The 16,978-nt window shown below is 42.8% G+C and overlaps 2 protein-coding genes across 4 annotated transcripts; one reads left to right on the plus strand and one right to left on the minus strand.

The window, feature by feature from the left end:
- Positions 1 to 1,062: 1,062 nt before the first annotated feature.
- Positions 1,063 to 6,471, minus strand: LOC114259192 (protein SODIUM POTASSIUM ROOT DEFECTIVE 2). Of its 3 annotated transcripts, XR_014360938.1 has the most exons (4): positions 5,941 to 6,466; positions 3,052 to 3,127; positions 2,143 to 2,244; positions 1,063 to 1,336 (listed from the first exon to the last, which is right to left on the minus strand). XR_014360938.1 is itself a non-coding variant. In XM_082914346.1 (3 exons), the coding sequence occupies exons 1-3, from the start codon at positions 6,262 to 6,264 to the stop codon at positions 1,215 to 1,217; spliced, it is 492 nt and encodes a 163-aa protein (XP_082770472.1). In that variant the 5' UTR covers positions 6,265 to 6,471; the 3' UTR covers positions 1,063 to 1,214. The 3 variants fall into 3 exon arrangements, 2 of the variants coding, with proteins under 2 accessions (XP_082770472.1, XP_082770471.1); XM_082914346.1 differs by lacking the exon at positions 2,143 to 2,244 and having other exon boundaries at positions 5,971 to 6,471; XM_082914345.1 differs by lacking the exon at positions 2,143 to 2,244 and having other exon boundaries at positions 5,941 to 6,465.
- A 5,403-nt stretch (positions 6,472 to 11,874) lies between these two features.
- Positions 11,875 to 13,302, plus strand: LOC145813593 (uncharacterized). Its single transcript, XM_082909243.1, has 2 exons — positions 11,875 to 12,406; positions 12,608 to 13,302. Exons 1-2 carry the CDS (start codon positions 11,875 to 11,877, stop codon positions 13,300 to 13,302), a joined length of 1,227 nt encoding a protein of 408 aa, XP_082765369.1.
- The last annotated feature ends 3,676 nt before the right edge of the window (positions 13,303 to 16,978 follow it).

Genomic DNA, 16,978 nt, shown 5'->3' on the forward strand with positions numbered 1-16,978 from the left:
GTTAATTGATTTGATAATTTATTAATAAAAGGGATCATTTGTTGTTAAATTAGAAATTTCAGGAGGCAGAATGTAATTTCTAGAATCATAGGAGATAAATCGTATTTTAAACAAATTTCAAGAGATATATTCGTAATTTACCATCTTTTTTTTGGGGGGGGGGGTGGTAGTACCTAGATTTTGCTAAATGTGTCATTTTGACAAAAAAATATCAATGAATTGGTTGAATTTAAGTTATTGAATTGGTCAATTTTATAATTTTACTTCTGAAAATATGATATATATCACTCATGTGCACATTTGACACACACACTAAAAAAAATAAAAAAATAAAATTAACATTTAAAATCAATTAGATTAATTTGAAACAAAGTCAAGAATTCATGATCAAAATTTAGTTAATTAAAATTATAAGAAGCAAAATAATATAAAGACTAAAATACAGGGATTAATTGCATGTATGTCTGATATTAGCATAGATGAGCTATGAATCCATTGAGCTGGTTAATTCAGCTCGTGGGGGTTTTTGGAGGCAAAATTAGAAATAAAAAAAATAATAATTATAAATAAATCAAGTGCAAATAAGAAATGTACCACAAAGCAAGAAAAAATATTAAAAAACACCATTGTAAAATGATAAAAAGGATAAAGAGTAAATAAGATTTAAAAAGGAAAACTCTATGGCGTGCATTTACATTGTTATGCACCTTATTATAATTTTATTATAAAATTTTATAATATCAATAATAAATGTATAATCTCATCCCAAATTGACATAATAAAAAATATCATAATCAAATCATATTTTATTATATGAATCATAAAATTATAAATATTTTATTACATTAATTTATATCAATATTACGTATTTGTAATTGATATTATTAAATTTTATAATAAAATTATACTAATTATGGTATAGTACGTATGATATGCACAAGTAGATGCACACCATAAATTTTCGCATTTAGAAATATTGATAAAGGTGTCTCATACGAAAACCCCATCACTATCAATGTTGCTCCCACCCACATGATCATAATTCTACCATCTCTTTCTCAATTTTATTTTGGGACCACTTCTAAATTGATTAGATTTTTAGTATTAAGCTAAAACACAAGGTAAAAATACAAAAACATACATATAAATTCAAAGGTTTAGGACTTTGGCACCATGTGGTGTCTTCTACCATAATACAGTAAATCCAAAACCCATCAACAGGGCCAGAACTCTGCTCTTTTCACCTTTGATATGCTCTCCAAGACTCCTACTGGTGACACGTGTCCCATCACTGTCACCCTCTTGCTCTCCAAATCTATGCTGAATGATGTCACCCCTGATTCACATTACAATCCAAATACAAATTTTTAATCTGATTAAAAATTGAAAATTGACTTAGTGGCTTAAATTTGTGTGACTTGAATGGTTCAATTGTCTCAAAATTATGTTGAATTATTCGAGTCATGAAAATTTAAGCTACTTAACATTGTTGTTAAAAATTTTAAGGGTGATGATAAATTTTAAGGATTATTCAGATGTAATTAAAAAAAAAAAAGGGTGATGAAGAAGTCAGAAACTGGGTGGATTTTTTTTTTTTTTGAAAGTTCACAATTGCAAGTAGAGAAATAAGTGAATGGAAGTGCATCGGTGAGATTTGACCGAAAAAAAAAATACATTCTATATAATTTTTTGTGAAAAAAAAATTAGAGAGATATGTCTTAATCAATTTGGAACCTAGTAGCATGTAATCGCACTTTAAGATCCGGTGAGTGGAAGGTCTGGGTTCAAATTGATGGATCAATAGTGACTCTTTTTAAATTATAACTTAATTTTACTAACCTACAAACATTCTATTTTTGATAATTAAAAAAAAAAATCAAATATGGCAAGTAATGTTGAATAATTAGCCTTTGTTTCGGAAGAGCTTAAATAATCCGATTTTTTGACTTTTTAATTATTTTAGCCTGACTTTTTTAACTTTGTTTGGTTTTTGTTTTTGAATTTTTTGATCTTTATGAGAGAAAAAATGTAATAATTATGATTTGAATGTGACATTTTATCTTAATAACTTATGTAGCTAATTTTATTTTTTTTGGGTACTTTTTTAATCAAAAAGTCAAAACCAAACATAACTGTACTTACAAAACATCATAATTATATGAATTTTCCTCCGGGCATTGCTTCCGACCCCCAATGAGGGTGACCCCTAGTGGCACCCCCAGTGACGTGGCAGCGTGTGGTTGGCTGAAATCCAAAAAAAAAAATTATTTTTGCACCAATCAGGGACGACCCCCAGCTGGGGGTCTAAGTCATTTTCCTTTTCCTCTAGGCGTGTCATTATAATGAGGGCCTTTCGGCTGCACTAGAGTAGGATTGCTATGGTCCAACTTATAGCATGTTTGGTATTATTTGGGAGCGTCGACTTCATTGTCTGGGCGGTTTAATAATCCGCCTCAGTAGGGGGACTAGCTTGGTTAGAAAATGAGTGGAATTAAGAAAATAGTGAGCGGCTTTAGTCTATCCAGTCGTTCGCCCGGACGTCCGATACTATGTAATTTTTATTTTATTTTATTTTATTTTTTACAAACATAACCGGCAGGCCAAAACAACATTCGGCCGAGCAAAAAAAAAACTGGCCAGCCAACTTTTTATTTTTATTTTTTTATTTTTAACAATCCCAAGTGCACCTGTTGTTTTAATATTTATTTTAATTTTTTTAATATAGAAATAATTATTTATTTTATTTTATTTAAAAATAATTTAACAATTTTTTTTTTAATATATGTTAATTTATTTAATCTGCCAAACAAATGTGAGTGAAAGGCAAACTTGAGGTTCAAAGGGCATCCTTGACCTATGAACCTGACAAACAAGAGGGGATCAAACCTATACCTACTTTCCAAATCGGATGGCGTCTCATGGGACTGTGCTATCATTTATGGAAGCTATTGTGAAGCAAATGTCAGTGTTCAAATCTCATCAATTATAAAACAAATATTTAAATAAAATAAAAAAAAATTAAAACATTCACACAAAAAAGACTCACTATACCTTCCATTTTAGATATGTGTTTCTTCACTTTACCAGCACAGCCTTGACAATGCAGAGAAACTCTCATCACCACAACCTGCAATCACAAATACATTCATGACACACAGAGACACAACAATTGTGGTTTTTTTTTTTCTTCCCCAAAATGCCCATGCCTTCATTAATCAATTTAGACAGCGTTAGTGGTAGAAGACAAATCACAAATTACATAACACTGGAGACTAAATAGACACAAATAAATGTTAGGGATTAAAATGAGAAAAATTCATATTTTGCAAAAAAATAGAATATTTAACCCATTTTTTCTTAAACTAAAGTAGCAAGTAGCCGCAAATGAACTGAGCTGTTCATGAACAAGCTTGGCTCGGCTCGTTAAGGGCTCGGCTCGGCTCAGCTCGTTTGGTAAACGAGCCGAGCTTAAGCTCGAATGTTAGGCTCGTTTAATAAACGAGCCGAGCTCGAGCTCGTATAAGCTCGGCTCGTTAAGCTCGGTTCGTTTATCTTTATTTAAATTATATAATAAATATATTATTATATATTAAATAATATATAAATATATATATAAATAATAATATAAATACATTTTTTATATATTAAATAATATAAATAATATTTTTTATTTAAATATTTATATTTAAATAATATAAATAATATTTTAAAAAAATTATCGAGCCGAGCCGAGCCAATCCGAGCCGAGCTCGAGTTTCAATAAAATTAACGAGCCGAGTCGAGTTTGAGCCCAGTTCCTTATCGAGCCGAGCTCAAGCTCAATAAACGAGCTCGATAAGTAAACGAGCCAAGCTCGAGTTCAGCAAAGCTCGGCTCGGCTCGGCTCGGTTCGTTTGCAGCCCTAATAACAAGTGGTAATAAAGGGTTGGTTATTGAAATGAAATTTGCTAAAATTAAATTATAGTAACAACTCATGTCACTTTAATTTGTAATTTTTTTTTGTACGACATTAATTAATTAATCAAAAACATTATAACGATCACATTTATATATTATATTTTGTTTAGTTTAGATGTCTCATCACTATATTGATAATAAATATGAGTAGACCCACCAAATCAATATAGCCTTCGTTTGGTAACTTGGGTTGGGTTGAGTTAGATTTGGGGCTATTATAATTGCAAAAAGACAAAATAGATTTTTTAACGTAATACGACAAATTGTCATATTCAACTCATAATTATTATATTTTTTTTTTCACAAAAAATTTAAAAAGCTAAAAAATCTATTCCAAATAAAAAAAATTAAAAAATTAAAAAATCAATTCACTTACCAAACGAACTATGAAAAGTTAAATAAAAAGTCATCAATAAACATCAACATTATATGATTATTATAAAGTTCTCACTTTTCACTTTACAGGTGGTCCAAGAATGTAGTGGTGTTTATTTGGGGAGATACAATTATTGAACTTCATGTCCAATGAAATAAGGGAATGATTTTTGTCCAGTTCTTAATCGAATTGGATTGTATTGTAGGATTTGTAAAGACTCATCATGGGTCCTATTTTGATAATCTGAACTGTTTAATATGTAGAACTCGTCGAGTATTATATGCCTATAAAAAATCACATTGATCGGATATCGACAGCTATGTGATCAAAATAGATTTTTGTCAACCGTTAATTTATTTACCGTCCATTTTTTTTTTATACAAAACTGATTTGATCACATAGCTATCGATATCCGATTAACGTGATTTCAAACAAGTATATAGTAGTCGACGAGTTCTACACATTGAACGGTTCAGATTATCAAAACGGGACCCGTGGTGAGCCCCACGGGCTCAACAGCACAATTCAGTCCGATTAAGGACTGGACAGAAGCCATGCCCATGAAATAATTAGTCCAACATTTAGATAAAAAAATATGGTCGGACTAATAGTCCCTCATATGTGGTATAATTTTATCTCATGGGGTTGTGAGATAGAAATGGACGGATTTAACCAAACTTCAAATTAGCTAATTAAATAATGAAATTGACCCCTAAATACATAACATTTCTTTCTTTTATTTTTTTAAACATGTTGGATTTTTTTTTTAAAACAAATATAAATTAATCTCGTAATATATAATTGTTTTCTTTTGTTTTTTTGGTATTATCAAAATAATAAAAGGAAATATACTTTCAATATCTAAAAGGAAAAGAATATATAACATATTTTTTCTTCATTTAAAAAAAAAAATTAAACATGTTGATTTGTTTTTTAAACATGTATAAATTAACCTCATGATATATAATAATCATCTCTTTTTTTTTCTTTTTTTTATTAACAAAATTATAAATAAAAATATACTTCTAATGTCACATTTAAATAAAATTAATAGTGGCCTTACTAAAATAAAATATACTTTAAATACATCGCCATGGTAAACAATTCAAAAAAGACAAAATAATCTTTTGAAAAATATCCTTTTTCATAATTTTCTAATTAAATATTAGATTTATTAAAATAGTCATTTCTAACCATCTAATCTCATGACAAAGCAAATATGAGATACATATTATTTTCAAACAAATAGTCCCCCAACTATTTATTCAAAACTAATAGTCCATTAAATTTTAATCTTTCATTATCCAATATGTTCAAACAAACATAAGCTACCAGCACACTGCTAACGCAACAACCCAAACAAATTATGGCTGTGGTCAAAACAATCATTCAAACAAATATGTTGTCATTGGGTTACATTATTTACTCATTTTTTTCTTAATAAAACTAAAATCATTTGAACATTTTCAACATGTAACATAACATGCAATCATTATCTTTTTTAAATAACTGGATGAAAAAATATATTAGTATTAAATGTTTAAGATCCAATAAACATTAGCCGGTAAGATATGTATCCATCCATATTTAAAATTTTAACTGATCACCTGAAAGACTTGATCTGATGAGGAAGTTACCGAAGGTGGTTTGTGGAAGGCCTTTCGATCACGGTCTACAGCTCGATCAGTTTTGACAGATGGCACGAGGGCATTGGATGATCTCTTATCGGCCGAACCAAATCGGCGAGCCTCGACAAGCCGAGTGTAGTTGTTGGTGTTGTTGAGCAATGTAGGAGCATGGTCAGGCCTCCTTGGCAGTATTACTGAGCGAGGGTCACCGGTCATGCACACAGCAGTAGCTGCTGGGGACTGGCACATGAAACCCCTCCTCCCCATCTTCACACTTGTCTTCATCTTCATTTTCATATTCATAGGCTAGAGAGAGAGAGAGAGAGAGGGAGAGAGAAGAGGATGTTTTGGGCGAAGTGAAGAGAAGTGAAGAGTGGGAAGTGAGGAATGCTGTTATCTTTATGACAACGGATTGGTTGGCAGTGGCAGAAGAAGCAACTGTAGTACATGTACCCAAGTTTGGATAAAGCCCCTAATTCCTTTCCATTTGTTGTTACTACTACATGGATATGCTAACTACAATTGTTTTTTTTTTTTTTTTTCTAGATAATATATATATATTTTTTTTCTTTGCAGGGGGCAACTGACGAGTGTGATTATAAGATTATTTATGAGCTGAGTACAAAAGAAATCGTGTAAACACGAACTATTATCAGCTATGTAAAAAAAATTTAAACAGATTTATAAACTCCAGAATTCATAAACTTTATCTTACAACGAACTTGAGTCATAGTCTACGAGAGGGGAGATTTGCACCGGTTGGTACGGCCGAGCTACGGTAACGCGGGTATGGCAAGCCTCTTGGTGCCGAGCTATCTCCTCAATCGGCACGGCCCTCCGGTCTGTTTTACACGGTCGGGCTAGGTTTGCCGACCAGGCATGCTCTAAGGCCTGGCCGAGCTGTGGCTGTTAGTCATTCGGCGGTAGGCGCGCGTTGGCACGACGAGACCGAGAAGATGACAGTCCGAAAAGAGTCTAGGCCGGGAAGAGATCGGCGTGCGCCCGACCGGATGCCTCGGAAGCTCGGTCGTGTTCTTTGTGGTTGTGATTTTCTCCAAGGAATAGGCCAGTCTTGGTATGCCGGTCAGGTGTGTCACTTGAGCCAATGGCGTGAAGGAGAGGATATCTGCTCCAGGCACGCGTCAGTACCGTTTGGTAGTTTTGCATCTACTGGATGGAGGATTTGGCCTTTATACGTGTAAGGTGGTGGGAGGCGAGCACAGCCAACTGTCCAGGAAAGGACAGCAGAGGTAGTGCGCGCACAATCCTGAGGCTGCATGGCCAGCCTAGAAAAAGGAAGGGAGGATGAACGTTAGAGGTAAGCAACTTACGCTATCTGAAACTCTCTCTCTCTCTCTCTCTCTCGAATAGCCTCCTTCTTCCTCTAGTGACCTGACTTGATCGTCGGAGGGTCTATCCGGCACACCACCGCCGGGCAGCTCACCGTTCTCTGTGTTGACAAGTTAGACGCCGTCACGTGAATCTTGAACTCCAAGGAGTACGGAAAGTAGAGGATATTTCGCCCCCGTACAATTGGCGTCGTCTGTGTGAAGTTCTTTGATACTCAAACCTTGTTTTTCAAGCTTCTTCAACCATCTCCATGGCCAGCAACGACGAAACTCCACTGTCCATAGTCGATGGCGTCACACCAGAGTCTGTCTGACGGAGAGAAGGCCCCCCGAGTGTTCTAGCCATGGCGGGCCTAGAAACCTCTTTGCGAGGTGCGCGAGACAAATGCGGAAGGAGTACTGATCACTCAAAGAGTCCAGAGGGCCGTCAGCGGTGGGAGGAGTCTCTTGCGCAGCACCTGGAGCACAAACTAAAAGACCAAGACGCCCTCATTCGCAGGATGGCGGCGGAGATGGAGATGCTGAAACGTCAGATTAAGGGGAAGGGTGTTGCTGGAGAGGGCAATCTCAGTGAGCGCACCCCGTCCCCTCGTTCTAGCAGTCGCCGCCAGGAGAGGACCCACTCTCTCTCCATCACCAGGAACTATGGGGTTGGAGATTCCGACCGAAGGGAGGGCAGATCCCTCACTCAAGACAGCATATACCGTCCCTCAAGCCATTCTCCAACGTCATGATACTCTTTCTCCACCCATTCCAGAGACCTGAGGGATGTATTGGAGGAGAGGGCGCGCCGTCGAGAGGCTTAGAGAGTGCCGGCGTGGCAGAGATTGAGCGCCCCCGTTCACTGTAGCGAAGAAGTGGCGATGCCAGTGCCCAGAGTGATGGCCCATGCGCTAGTGGACAAAGAGCTGGCGAGACTTACAGCCACGCCGTTGTCTCCGGAGATCGAGAGTACACTACTCCCTGCCGGATTCCACCAGCCTAAGTTCACCTTGTACGACGGCAAAACGGATCCGTACATGCACGTGAGTCATTACCAGTAAGTAATGGCTGGCCACCGGCACAATGACGCCTTGATGTGCCTCATATTCCTAGCGAGCTTGGGAGAACTGGGCCTGAAGTGGTTCGAAAGACTTCCAGAAGGGAGTATAGAGGGGTGGCAGCAACTAGCGGAAGCCTTCGTCACCAGATTCAAAACCAACACTCGAACGCCGAAGGAGGTCGATCATCTTCTGGGCGTCAAGATAGAGTCAGGGGATCATTGAAGGCATACAACGCGAAGTACTGGGAAACTTACAATGAAATCCTCGACTGCCCTACCAATCTGGCGATCACTCAATACAAGCGGGGTCTCCCAATCGGGCATAGGCTGCGGGACTCGCTCACAATGCACCAACCCACAACCATGGAATCCTTGATGCAGCAGATCAATGAGCACATTCGTGTAGAGGATGATGCCGCCTCCGCGACCGAGAAGGTTAATCCGGCCGCAGCGGACAGAAGGGTAGCAAGGAAAGTTCACTCAGTCGGGCAGGAGGATAACCGCCCAAGCGACCGGCCAAGAGATCAACGACGTGGCCCAAACCGCGATGACAGAAACAAGGGTCGCAGAAACGACCGAGCTAACGCTCTCCGTGATGCAGCGGAGGATGCTAAGAGAAAATTGAAGGCGCAGACTGGAATCACCACAGTCTTTAAAATCCCTATCTACCGCATCTTGAGTGAGATCAGAGGCGAGCCTTTTGTCCGCTGGCCGGCCAAGTTGGGGAATGCACAAAGAGGCTTCAACTCAAGGTATCGCTGCACCTTCCATGAGGAACGGGGACACCGAACGGAGGACTGCTTGCCGCTCAAACAACATTTGGAAGAGCTAGTGGCCACGGGACATCTTGACCAATACATAGATGGGGGTATGAAAGCCGCGCCATTGGGGCAAACTGAGCCAAACGGCCTAGCCACCCTAGAGGCAGCACCCCAAGGCGTAATCAATGTCATCCATGGCATCGTTGAACCAGCAAGGGTCTGCGAGCTCAGAGAGATGATTAAGAAAGCCGAGCACGTGAGGGAAGTGCTCTTCGTTTGGCCCGCTGTGAAGAAAGAGAAGACCAAGGAGAATGACATACTTACCTTTTCGAGCAGGGACTTGGAGCGGATCCAGATGCCCCACAATGATGCCCTAGTGGTAACTCTTCGCGTCAAAGACTTTGACATCAAAAGGATCTTGATCGACCAGGGAAGTTCGGTCGAAATTATGTACTATGACGCGTTCAAACAAATGAAGTTAGAGGACAAGGACTTGGCCCCTGCGACGTCCCCTTTGGTTGGATTCAACTCTTAGCCAGAATGGCCGGTAGGGAAGATCATACTGCCGGTTAAAGCGGGTTCAGTCACAAAGCAAGTAGAATTCTGGGTGCTCAAAGTCCCATCCACCTACAACTGAATTTTAGGCAGGGGCTGGTTGCATGCCATGCAAATAGTAGCGTCGACTTACCATAAGGTCTTGCGCTTCCCGGCACCAAACGGACAAATAAAGAAAGTTTGGGGAGACCAGGTGATGGCGAAACAATGCTTCGTTGCGGTAAATGGAAGCCGAGCGGCTAAAGGATTTGTCCAAATAGTTGAGGAACCCGAGGGAAAGGAGGTCCTTGAAGACGTAGGAAGAAAGGCCGAGGAAAAATCGGTCGAGGATTTGGTGGAAATGCGCATCGACGAGAATGACCCGACTAAGTTTTTCCTCTTGGGATCATCTTTGTCTAGCGCTGAGCGGTTGAATTATGTCAACTTCTTGGTTTCCAACATGGAGGCTTTTGCGTGGACGCCTTACGATATGCCTGGCGTCGACCCTAATTTCATTTGCCATCAGTTGAACGTCTTCCCGAATGCGCGGCCAGTCATTCAGAGGACTCGCCGCTCGGCTCTGTACCATGCCGAGGTAGTGGCAGAGGAGGTCAAACATCTGCTGGAAGTAGGAGCGATAGAAGAAGTGCAATACCCTCGTTGGATATCCAACACGGTGGTCGTCCCGAAAAAGAATGGCAAGTGGCGAGTCTGCGTTGACTACAAGACAGTTAACCGTGCATGCCCAAAGGATAGCTTCCCTCTCCCTCGAATTGACCAGCTGGTGGACTTGACCGCTGGCCATCAGAGGTTTAGCTTCCTCGATGCATATCGCGGCTACCACCAGATAGCCATGTATGAACCGGACCGAGAGATCACGTCGTTCACTATTCCTAGAGGCCTGTATTGTTATAAAGTCATGCCGTTCGGACTGAAGAATGCCGGGGCAACTTTTCAGAGGATGGTGACAAAGATGTTTGCTCTTCTTTTAGGCCGAACAATGGAGGCCTGCATCAACGATATGGTGGTAAAGAGTAAGGAGAAGTCTCAACACCTCGCCGACCTAGCAGAAATGTTTGCTATACTTAAGCGCCACAAACTTCGTTTGAATGCCTCTAAGTGCGCCTTCGGAGTCGGCACCGGGAAGTTTCTGGGGTTTTTAGTCACAAACCGAGGGATTGAAGTCGACCCATCACAGATCAAGGCTATACAAGAGCTGGAGCACCCAAACTCCACGAAGGATGTGCAACATCTTGCCGGAATGGCAGCCGCGCTGAACAGATTTATCAGCCGGTCTTCAAATCGTTGCAAGCCCTTCTTTAAAACTTTGAAGGCCAAGTTCTTTTGGGATGATGAATGTGACCATGCACTAGCAGACTTAAAAACATACCTTTCCTCAGCCCCTATCTTAGTCACACCTCGGCCGGGCGAAGAGTTGTGTCTCTACTTGGTAGTCTCTCAACATGCTGTGAGCGCCGTCTTAGTCCGCGCTGAAGGCATCCAGCACTTGCCCATCTTCTATGTAAGCAAGACTTTGCTCCCGGTCAAGACGAGGTATCTTCCGCTGGAAAAATTAGCGTTGGCCTTGATAATGACATCAAGAAAGCTGGCGCACTATTTCCATACCCATACAATAGTTGTGTTAACTGAGTTCCCACTTAAGGTGCTTTTTGAAAAGGCGGACTTCACCGGCAGAATTTTGAAATGGGCCGTGAAATTGGGACAGTACGATATCAAGTTCCGCCTGCGCACCGCAATCAAGGCTCAAGCTCTTGCAGACTTTGTGGCAGAATTCGCCCCTGGAACGCATCCAGTTTGCTCGGTTGATTTGGCTGGTATGGATCTAGCGCAGCCCATGGTTCTAGCAATCGAAACGAGTGTTAGCTCAAAAGCGGGAGAAGGTCGAAGAGCAACCGAACTAGAGGAGCCAGGTAACTTCTTGGAAGACGTGCTCAATCAAGACAAAGAAAGAGACCAGAATGAACCGATCAGAGACTTGGAATTGAGAAGCTCCCAGAACCCCTCTGATTGCTGAAAACTGTTTATTGGCGAGATGTAAAAGCTCTTCGTTGATGGGGCATCCAACAGGCATGGGGCCGGGCTGGGTATCGTACTGACTTCATCGGATGGACTGATTATCAAGCAGGCAATTACGCTCGGCTTCCCAGCATCCAACAACGAAGCGGAGTATGAAGCCCTCCTTACCGGACTAAGAAGCGCATTGAGAATGAAGGCGTCAACCCTGATGGTATTCAGCGATTCCAAGCTGGTGGTCGATCAGGTCTCGGGGGAGTATGAGGCAAAGGACGAAAGAATGGCCAAGTATCAGGCCCTGGTACGCGCAGAGATCAAGAAGTTCGCCGCAATAAGGATGGAACAAATCAACTGCGAGGAAAACAACGCGGCTGATGAATTGGCCGGACTTGCTTCTGCTCAGACGACTTTTCCCAACTCCTTGATGATAGAATTTTTACCTCGGCCAAGCATTAAGGAACTGGAAATGACCAAGGTGCTCTGCGCCGACTTGGGTCCTTCCTGGATGGACCCCATCATCGTCTTCCTGAAAGATAGAGTTCTACCAGAAGAGAAGAAGACAGCCAACAAGATCCGGGCCAAGTCAGAGCAGTTTTGGCTCTCCCCGTCCGGAGCCTTGTATAAGAAGTCTTTTACCAGGCCGTATCTAAAGTGCGTTCACCCCGCTAAGGTGGAAGCCTTCCTTTATGAGATCCATGAAGGCATCTGCGACAGTTATACTGGGGGTAGGTCATTGGCTTACAGAGCAATTTCCTAAGGTTATTGGTGGCTGTGCATGCAGGCAGACGCGTAGAAATACGTTCGCCGATGTGAAAAGTGCCAGAAATTTGCTTACCAGATCCACCAGCCAGCGAGAGAATTGCTCCCCCTTACAAGTCCTTGGCCGTTCGCACTCTAGGGATTGGATATAGTGGGGCCACTCTCAGCAGCCCCGGGCAATCGCAAATTCTTCATCGCCGCCACCGACTACTTCACAAAGTGGGTTGAGGCTGAGCCACTGGCGACCATAAAGGAAAAGGATGTGAAGAAGTTTGTATGGCAAAATGTTATCACTTGCTTCGGTATACCCAAGGCCCTCATCTCAGATAATGGCACTCAATTCGATGGGAAACTCTTTCGCGAATTTTGCGAAGAGCTGAAGATCGAATTCTATAATTCAACACCGGTCTATCCGCAGTCAAATGGTCAAGCAGAGGCCTCAAACAAGACTATCCTGGACAGGCTGAAAAAGTGGCTTGAGAAGGCCAAGGGGAAGTGGGCTGAAGAACTCCCTAGCGTACTCTGGGCGTACCGCACTACGCCAAGATGGTCGATCGGAGAGACTCCGTTTGCCTTGGTCTATGGCATGGAAGCCGTTATCCTGCTGGAAATTGGCATGCCAACCATCCGGTCCGAAAGCTTCCAGCCAGATTTGAACAATGAAGTAGTGGCATTGGAGCTAGACCTTGCCGAGGAAATGAGGGAGCGGGCCCTAATCCACATAGTGGCCTATCAGCAAGAACTCTCCAAGAAATACAACAAGGTTGTGCACCCCAGGTTGTTCAAGATCGAGGACTGGGTCTTAAGAAAAGTGCTGGGCAACACGGTGGTCCCTGGCGAAGGAAAACTCGGTGCAAATTAGGAAGGACCATACAAGGTGACTAGTCTCACTGGCAAAGGGGCATACCATCTGGAAGATTTAGATGGCAAAGCTGTCCCCAGACCGTGGAATGCAGCCAACCTTAAGATCTTTTACTTTTAAAATGTAATTGCTTAGCTTTTTAGACCTTTAGCCTTTTGGCATTTGATGTAAAGATAGCACTGCTTTTTGTAATGAAAAATAGCCGTCTTGTTGTTTTGTATCGCATCTTTCCATACAATGACACCGCAAGGATACAAGGCCACTGTGGATGCCAGGGGCAAAGGGACCGACCTGAATGGGACCGGACTAATCTTCTCTCGCCGGTATAGAAGCGGACTGCACCAACAGCGGTGTATTATTGTCCAATGAAATGATTGGTGTACGGAACAATTCACGTAAGGGGCGAGCTAGTTTTTCGCTCACCCAATTGCGATGTTGGCGTCATGACCGACCTAAATAAAATATTGGTGTTTTGCCCAATGTTAAGGCCGAGCTGATTCTGCTCGGCCAAAATGAAATGTTGGTGTTGTCCAACAAAGAATAGCCGAGCTGACTTTGCTCGGCAAGCGCTATGCTGGTGCCTTGTCCAACTTACAAGAGGTCGAGCTGACTTCGCTCGGAGAAAGGAAATGTTGGCATTCTATCCAACTCCTTGTCGGAATATTGGTGTTTTGTCCAATTTAATGGCCGAGCTGGTTTTGCTCGGCCGAAGCGAAATAACTGAAATTTGTCCAGCTTCCTTTAAGGCCAAGCTGATTTTTGCCCACTCAAATAAAAGACTTGAAGTGTTGTCAAAGCTAGAATGGCAGTGGTAATTTTTGCTCAGCCGAATGAAAATTTTTGGGTTCGTTCCAAAAAAAAAAAAAACCGAGCTAAGATTAGCCGCGAACATTTAAATTGAAGAAATTCTGAGCGGCCAGCCGGCCTATCAGTTGTGGTACATTAAAGTTTGAATCAGGACATTTTGCACGTTACAACCGAACAAAAAGATAAGATCAACGGGCAAAAAGTTGAAATTTCATGATTGAGGAAATTGCATTACAATTGTGGGGCCCTAGCCCGGTTATATTAAACAAAGAAAGAAAAGAGACGAAAATAAAGCAGGAAATAGGAGGGGGCATTTCAGTCCAATTCCAGGTCAACCGTCTGCTCGGCGACCTCCAGAGTCTGCTCGGCAACCTCCGCACTGTGCTCGGGCAAGCCTTCTTCCAACTCATCATCCGCGTCCTCCACCGCGATAACCTCCCAATCGGCTACTTAATCTTCGGCATCCTGAGATGCTTCAGGAGAAGTTTGCTCGGTTTGTTGCGCGGGGGCGACTTCTTCCGCGGCTTCCTTTTTGGCCTCCTCTATGAGCCTCTTCTGCCCGGCGCTCGCATAGGCCTGCATATAGTGCGGTATGAAGGCCGCAGGCGGATGTAGGAACATGTCAGTATCCTGACCAAGGCCAACTTTCTCCACGACAGCTTTCCAACCGCACTGGAAAAAGATGTCCTTGGTCGCCTGCACCTGCCGTTCATACGTTTTTTCGCGTTGAGCATAGCCCCTGTCTTCGGCGTCGCTAACCACCTTATCTTTCTCCTCTTTATGGGCATCGCGCAGCTTCCTCAGCTCGGCGAGATACCGGGCTATGGTCGACTTCACGGCCCGCTGTTTGTCCGCTTCAGCTCGGTCAACCTTTTGGCTCAGGTTATCTCGTTCGGCCTCAATTGCTTCCTGCGCGGCCTTAAGCTTCGCTATCTTAGCCTTTTGGGCCTTGTTTTCAGCAATGGCCTCGCGCAGACTCTGCCGCACGGCGATCATGCGCTCATGGGCGAGATAGTTCTTTTACGTAGCCTGCAAACAAATAAAGATTGTGAGTATTCAAAAAACCAAGCAAAAATCGTGCAATAACTTGAAGAAATGAGTGGCGAACTTACCAACACGATCGACTTAGCCGTCGAGCGAAGCACCTTCAGGTCGGACAACTCGCCGTGCTTCTTCATGTTGGCAGGAAGGATTAGCCCATTGGTCATGTTGAAACCGAGGGAATAATCCTTGTCCGCATACACTGAGTCGGCCGAAGAGACTGCCCGGCCCTTGTACTTGATCTCAGGTGCCCAGACCGGGGGGGAGGTTGGGCTCTTGGAAGGCCCGATTGGTTTTTGATCGGTCTGGTCCCCCAGCTCGGTGGAGACATGCTCAGTGGAGTCCTCATCAATGAGGTGCTGCCCTATCTGGTCTTTCCTCGGTCGCTTCTTCGACCGGCCAGCTGGTTGTTCGCTGGCAAGAGCTAGTGCAGACCCTTCCTTTTGCCCGGCTGGAGTGGAAGATGTTCCCCCGGTTGCTTCCGGTGGTTGGGACTCGCTTTCCTCACCGGTGATCAGGGACTTGATTGCCCGGATCTTCGTCATTTCTTGCTCGGCAGTGAGATGAACAAGTCTGATCGGCGAAAGATTTGGATCAGGTTCTGGGGAAGAAGCACGGAGGAAGTCGGTAACCCGGCTTTTGCGCGGCGCTTTGTAGTTGTAGGTCGATTCAAAGCCGAGCAGCTTTGCGGACTCTCTTTCTTCTTCTGGATGGCGCAATAAGACTCTTATGGCCTCCTGGTTAGCCTGGTGGTAGTCTTCCGCTAAGTGCTTGTAATCTGGAAATAGAGGAGTGTTAGACCGGCACACAGAGAGACTCATGCAACAAGAAAATAGTACGGTTAGCCGAGCTACTCACCAGTACTTCCAAAATCTTTCCTAATATACCAGCCCGGTATGGGCGCCTCGGTGTCCTCGTAATTACCAGACACCCACAAGAAGTCATCATCGTTGGTCTCCTTGTCCGGGTTGCCCTCAATGAGTTTTGCTCGGCCTTTCTTTACTTTTAGATACCAGCAAAGCCCACCTTTATTTTTACTAAGGCTGTACTAGTGGAATATTTCAGCAAGGCCGAGATTGAGACCGAGCCTCCTGTTTAGCCCGACCACGCCGTTTATTATCTTGTATGTGTTGTTCGACACTTGGGTTGGACAAAGCCTTGTCTGCCTCAAGAATTCGCAGATCAAGGGTTGGACTGGGAAGCGAAGTCCTTCTTCGATTATGGACACGACCGTGAAGGGGCACCGGTCTAGGTCACCCCAAGGGGTATCTCCCTTCTTGGCCAGCTCTAAAATGACATCGTCTGGAATATTGTACTCCCTACGAAACTCGGCAAGCGCACTGGGCGAGCTCACCATGAATCGGTACTTCCCCATCTATCTCAGTTTTATTCGATGATTTAATTTGTATCTTGGTGAAAAATTTTGGTGTATTTGCTCGGACTTTGAGCTCCACCAGTGATGGTTCTGGACGGGCCTGGTCGGTCCTAGTTTGTTCTGCATTGTTAAGAAACAAGTCCAAGGGTTAGCACGGCATAAATTGCACGACTTCAATGTGGATTTTTTAGCTCGATGAAGGGTTTTTGGGTGTTCGACCGGTTCGATCCTAACTCGACTAGACAACTTGGCCGATTTGGCCTTCCTAGTTCGGTTCTGATTCTCTATTTTCGGCTCGGTCAAGGCCCCAAGTAGAGACCTCGAACAAATTTTAGCTCGGTTAAGTCTGATTTACGGATCTAAATGGGCATTTAGCTCGGTTCTGTCCAGTGTTCATCCAGTTCATCCTAAGTTCAAGGCCCATCCATTCAAACTAAGGAGAAACAGGGGCAC

The sequence above is a fragment of the Camellia sinensis genome, chromosome 2 (genome assembly GCF_055761805.1).
Source record: "Camellia sinensis isolate YWXY chromosome 2, ASM5576180v1, whole genome shotgun sequence".
Taxonomy (NCBI): Eukaryota; Viridiplantae; Streptophyta; class Magnoliopsida; order Ericales; family Theaceae; genus Camellia; species Camellia sinensis.